We start from the raw sequence: 6000 nt of genomic DNA on the forward strand, positions 1-6000 counted from the left end.
TCCAATATTATTAGAACGTCTGTTGACTTCAGATGTGGTTTCCCTCTGATCTTTTGTCAGCCTCGTTGGTTACCTTCCGTCCTCTGTCTTTCGCTTCGGTTTCGCCTTGCTTTGTTTTCGCGTCGTCTCTACATCCAGTTTCAGCGTTCCTCATCTTCATTCCGTACGCCTTCCTGGTGTTTGTATGATGTGTCTATATGATGTGTGTGTACGTACTGTGTATGTACAATGTGTGTCCGCCTGGTGTACGAGCCATGCCACCCAGAGGACAGGTGGTGCGTTTCGTACCTCACGTGCTGGGGCCGGGGGGAGAGTTTTGTTTATGGGCGGCATGCTCGTGTGTTCGTGTCGTTTCTTGCGGTTTTCTACGGCTTCTTGCTCATTTTCTCTCTCCAGTTGTAGCCCTCTGGATGCTGGGGGTGTTCTGGATTTTATTTATGGGGGCGTCACTTCATTCTTCCTCTGCTTCCTGGTGTGGGATGGCGCGGAGTGGCGCCTCCTTCTCCCCCTTTGTACTGCTCCACGTTTTCTGCTGGGCGCGCGCCTCTGGACATATTTCACCTTAGACTTCCAACTTTTATTCAGGTAACGGTACATACAATGCCTACTGCCTCTAGTATGCATGGCGTTCGAGCGACCACTATCGATGCTCTTGGTATGTTACTTGGCTCGCCTATGTTGTGGCACAGTCGTGGGTTCTGTCTCTAGGTGTGATTGTCATGTCTGGCGCCTCTGTCGGCCAGGTGCTGGTTCTCGACTTTTGGTGGGGTGCTAGCCTAGTTGTGCTTGCGGGGGTTGAGCTCTGCCTCTTTGGCCCCGCCTCTCTCCTGTCGGTCGACGGTTATGCTGTTTCTTGAGCCTCCTAGGCTCTGTCTTATCTACGTTTGCTCCTGTGGGTGAAGTCTGCCTCCACCACATAGCTTCCGAGTGCTTTCCGCTTCCTATCTCCTCAGACATTGATCAGGTTCTTTTTCATGTCTGTGGCTCCTTTGGGTACTCGGCTTTCTCCTGTGTCCCCTTGTGCATGCGAACATTAGGACATCCGAATAGAGAAACTGCAGAGGGCCAATTGGCCCATTCGAGGCATCTCCTATTTATTACCACCCAATCCCACTCATATACATGTCCAACCCACGCTTGACACGATCGTGGGATCCCACCTCCACCACATTACGTGGTAATTGGTTCCACAAATCAACGGACCAGTTACCGTACCAGTATTTCCTAAATCTACACTTCTCCAATTTATATCCCTTGTTTCGTGTACAAAACGTGCCACAAGGGCGGCGTGTGCCACCCTTGGTCACTGCTCCATCCTTGTTTACTCTCTTCGTTGCGTTGATGGCTCCTAACAGGGCTGTTTGGTGTGGTGTTGCGTTTGGTCACCTTGCGTGTGTTTCAGTGACTTTCCTTTGTCCATGTACCTTGTTCTTTGTTGTCCTGTGGGGCTCTGCCTCGCATTTCGGTGCTTTTGGTTTCATTGTCAGCACCGGGGTTTTTTCCCTATCTGGACACTCATTCCTTGCCTATCTTTGGTGCCTGGCTGCACCCTGCTGTCCATGAGGTCCCTCAGGTATGTATGCCCTCCACTGCACATTTTGTGGTTGGTCGTATGCATTACTTCCCGGCCGCTCCTTGGTTCGTATTCGGGGTTTTCCTTGCCTCTTTCCGTTTTTCCTCCTCCTATGCTACACTTGTCTGTGTCTCTGGATCGGTGCTTCTTGACTATCCTGATGTTGGGTGCTCGGGTGGGCCTCTGTCCATGTTCAGTTCCCTGCTTTTGGACTTCTCCGGTGTTCTGTTTTGGTACTGAGTTCCTACGATTTTTCTTTGTGACTTACTGCAGGCTTCGGTGTTGCACTGTCTGTGGGGGGTTATGGACTTAAGGTCCACCGCTCCTGCCCTACTGGTTCCTGTTCTTGGAACCGGTAGCTGGGTTCCGGTTCTGGCTCCGGTTTTTCCTTGTTCCTTTTCCGGAACGGGTGTGTTTGCTTTCCTGCGGTTCACGTCCTGCATAGTTCTCCTTGGATGCCTCAGGGGCACGTGCGTCATTCTTCCCTGCTGGAGCTGGTTATGTTGCTCTTTTGGGTTGTGGGGTCACTGTCCACTCGTTCGGCTTTTGGTAGCAATATTTTCACCAGAATAGGGGTTTGTTTTAGGGCACCTACCTTTCTGGTGCCTATTCCTGGCGATGGCAGACATAGAATGCTCCCAACCACAAGGGGGGTTTCTATAGGCTATTGCTCCTCGTGCCTCTCTGAGGGGGGGCCAGGTTCTGGGTCGTGGTCCCCGGTAGGCAAGAACTCCTAGCGCTTTGATGAAAGAAAGTTATACATATCCATTCAGCCTGGATAGCTCCGGCTAGCCTCCGGGACTTGCCCAGAAAATGGCGTTTCATTACATTCAACGCTGGTTTTTTCTTTCCTTTTTTTCTTCTTCTATCATCTAGCTTTGGCTTTTTTAACACCTTTAGCCCTCTCATCATAGCACTTGTTTCTCAGTTCCGGAAGCCAATTCATAGCATTTTGAAAAGAGAAGGAAAGAAAATAGGTGTTAGTTTGCCTAAAGTAAATAATGATTGCAGCAGTACCAGAACGTGCCACCAGGTGGCATGTTTGGTCATCCAGGGGACCAGATGGTGGTATGTTTAGTCAGCCAGGGGTCCAGATGGTGGCATGTTTGATCAGCCAGGAGTCCAGAAGTTGGCATGTTTGGTCATCCAGGGGTCCAGATGGTGGCATGTTTGGTCAGCCAGGGGTCCAGATGGTGGCATGTTTGGTCAGCCAGGGGTCCAGATGGTGGTATGTTTAGTCAGCCAGGGCTCCAGATGGTGGCATGTTTGGTCAGCCAGGAGTCCAGAAGTTGGCATGTTTGGTCATCCAGGGGTCCAGATGGTGGCATGTTTGGTCAGCCAGGGGTCCAGATGGTGGCATGTTTGGTCAGCCAGGGGTCCAGATGGTGGCATGTTTGGTCAGCCAGGGCTCCAGATGGTGGCATGTTTGGTCATCCAGGGGTCCAGATGGTGGCATGTTTGGTCATCCAGGGGTCCAGATGGTGGCATGTTTGGTCAGCCAGGGGTCCAGATGGTGGCATGTTTGGTCAGCCAGGGGTCCAGATAGTGGCATGTTTGGTCATCCAGGGGACCAGATGGTGGCATGTTTGGTCAGCCAGGGGTCCAGATGGTGGCATGTTTGGTCAGCCAGGGGTCCAGATGGTGGCATGTTTGGTCAGCCAGGGCTCCAGATGGTGGCATGTTTGGTCAGCCAGGGGTCCAGATGGTGGCATGTTTGGTCAGCCAGGGATCCAGATGGTGGCATGTTTGGTCAGCCAGGGGTCCAGATGGTGGCATGTTTGGTCAGCCAGGGATCCAGATGGTGGCATGTTTGGACATCCAGGGGTCCAGATGGTGGCACCCTTGGGTCTGCCAGGGGTCCAGATGGTGGCATGTTTGGTCAGCCAGGGGTCCAGATGGTGGCATGTTTGGTCAGCCAGGGGTCCAGATGGTGGCATGTTTGGTCAGCCAGGGGTCCAGATGGTGGCATGTTTGGTCAGCCAGGGGTCCAGATGGTGGCATGTTTGGTCAGCCAGGGGTCCAGATGGTGGCATGTTTGGTCAGCCAGGGGTCCAGATGGTGGCATGTTTGGTCAGCCAGGGCTCCAGATGGTGGCACCCTTGGGTCAGCCAGGGGTCCAGATGGTGGCACCCTTGGGTCAGCCAGGGGTCCAGATGGAGGCTCCCTTGGGTCAGCCAGGGGTCCAGATGGTGGCACCCTTGGGTCAGCCAGGGGTCCAGATGGAGGCTCCCTTGGGTCAGCCAGGGGTCCAGATGGAGGCTCCCTTGGGTCAGCCAGGGGTCCAGATGGTGGCACCCTTGGGTCAGCCAGGGGTCCAGATGGTGGCACCCTTGGGTCAGTCAGGGGTCCAGATGGTGGCACCCTTGGGTCAGCCAGGGGTCCAGATGGAGGCTCCCTTGGGTCAGCCAGGGGTCCAGATGGAGGCTCCCTTGGGTCAGCCAGGGGTCCAGATGGTGGCACCCTTGGGTCAGCCAGGGGTCCAGATGGAGGCTCCCTTGGGTCAGCCAGGGGTCCAGATGGTGGCACCCTTGGGTCAGCCAGGGGTCCAGATGGTGGCACCCTTGGGTCAGCCAGGGGTCCAGATGGAGGCTCCCTTGGGTCAGCCAGGGGTCCAGATGGAGGCTCCCTTGGGTCAGCCAGGGGTCCAGATGGTGGCACCCTTGGGTACTGGTTTAATGATTGTTAACCTCCAGAAAACTGTTGCTTGCCTTGTTTCTTTTCTCGATTTAATCAAGTTGTGAGCAGTTTTTTATTTTTCTTTGCCTGTACTTTCTGGCCACTTTTACTTGATCCCCTATGGTTTCCTGACCTTTATGCACATACCAGAGTCTGATTCTGGTGTTTGGTAGCCTTGTGCAAGTTGAAAGCCTTTAGCTTTATTAGTGTGTGTGTGTGTGTGTGTGGGACCACAGTCAATGCACACACAACTACTGAGATCACCCAGAAAAGGGAGCTTCCCTGCATCTAGTGCTTGATTTCTTTAACAAATGCTAGAAGAATGAGATTTCTGTACCTGTATATTTAACCCAAATATCTAGTATATCTAGTGGCCAGAGATGATTTTAAAAACTATTTATTTGCAGGTTATACAGGGAGCAGGCCATCATGTATATGCAGACAGAGCTGAGGTCTTCAATAATCTGATAAATACTATTGGAAAGCATGCAGATAATGGTACACTACCCAAACTTGCCCCTGAGAATCCAAGATCAAATAGTGAGGAAAGTCATGGGGAGGTTGGTGTGACACTCTCCAAAATGTTAAATGTACGTAATGATGACACTCGTGATGATGCCACAGTTCAAGCCAGTGTTGATGTATCGTCAGATGAGTTTGATTAATGCTGTGTGTAGTGATAGCTCGGCAGATATTGTTGTCGGCACAAAGATAATGAGACATTAATAGATTTTTATTGTACAGATTAACACTAATCACAAAATATATTTTTCATATCAACATAAAAGTCCTTAGAGGTTATTGCATTCATTTTACAGGAAACATTGTTACAATACTTAGAACGGACGACGATGATGGATGTTTTACGTATTTCTTGTTACTCATTGTATTACTTCAGCAGTTGTAATGAAGTACTGTAGCCATTTTGTGGATTAGTCTGTTGATTAAGTGCAGTTCAGTAATCTTCTCAGTGGCTGAATTTATACCAGAGAGGAAATTATAACACAAAATGACAAGGAGAAGCACTAAGATTAATAAGTTTATTTTGTTTATTGTGCAGATTTTGTTTACCCCACCTCCCTCTATCATTTTACCGCTGTATTTTAACCAATGTGCTGTGCCTCATTTATTGTGACATTCTGGCTGTGCACCAAAAATCAAGTGTTTTCCCCAAAAACAAATTTATTTGTAAAATATTAAAATCTCTTTCCTGAACATGTACCTGTAAAATAAAATGCTAAATTCCACTTACTGTGGGGACATAGACAAAGTGATGTGTGACATCATTACGGGCTGGTCGCCCATGTGTGGTGCTCCCAAAGGTGGTCACATGGGCCATTCAAGCCTCGCGAGTTGCCACCAATATATTTACAAATAGTTTTTTCTATGTATGTTCAATGCTTTATATATATATTTTTTTTCATCATATATGATGCACATATGTGTCCTTTACAATACGTATATATACAGAAGAATGTTCATAATGTTCCATGGAACTGTGATAAATGTGTCAGTAATGTGTCCACAATAAATGTTTATTGTCGCAATATTATTTGTTCACTATTCATTATAACTAACTATATATATATATATATATATATATATATATATATATATATATATATATATATATATATATATATATATATATATATATATGTCGTACCTAGTAGCCAGAACGCACTTCTCAGCCTACTATGCAAGGCCCAATTTGCCTAATAAGCCAAGTTTTCATGAATTACTTGTTTTTC

At 48.7% G+C, this 6000-nt stretch overlaps 1 protein-coding gene across 1 annotated transcript in view; it reads left to right on the forward strand.

The window, feature by feature from the left end:
- LOC138369272 ((Lyso)-N-acylphosphatidylethanolamine lipase-like) overlaps nucleotides 1-5796 on the forward strand; it is a 63081-nt gene extending 57285 nt beyond the window's left edge. Inside the window, exon 8 of the mRNA XM_069332280.1 lies at nucleotides 4657-5796. Coding sequence (XP_069188381.1) covers nucleotides 4657-4914 — 258 coding nt within the window. The 3' untranslated portion in view covers nucleotides 4915-5796. The remainder of the gene's footprint in view (nucleotides 1-4656) is intronic.
- Nucleotides 5797-6000: the final 204 nt, after the last annotated feature.

The sequence above is a fragment of the Procambarus clarkii genome, chromosome 27 (assembly GCF_040958095.1).
Source record: "Procambarus clarkii isolate CNS0578487 chromosome 27, FALCON_Pclarkii_2.0, whole genome shotgun sequence".
Lineage (NCBI taxonomy): Eukaryota > Metazoa > Arthropoda > Malacostraca > Decapoda > Cambaridae > Procambarus > Procambarus clarkii.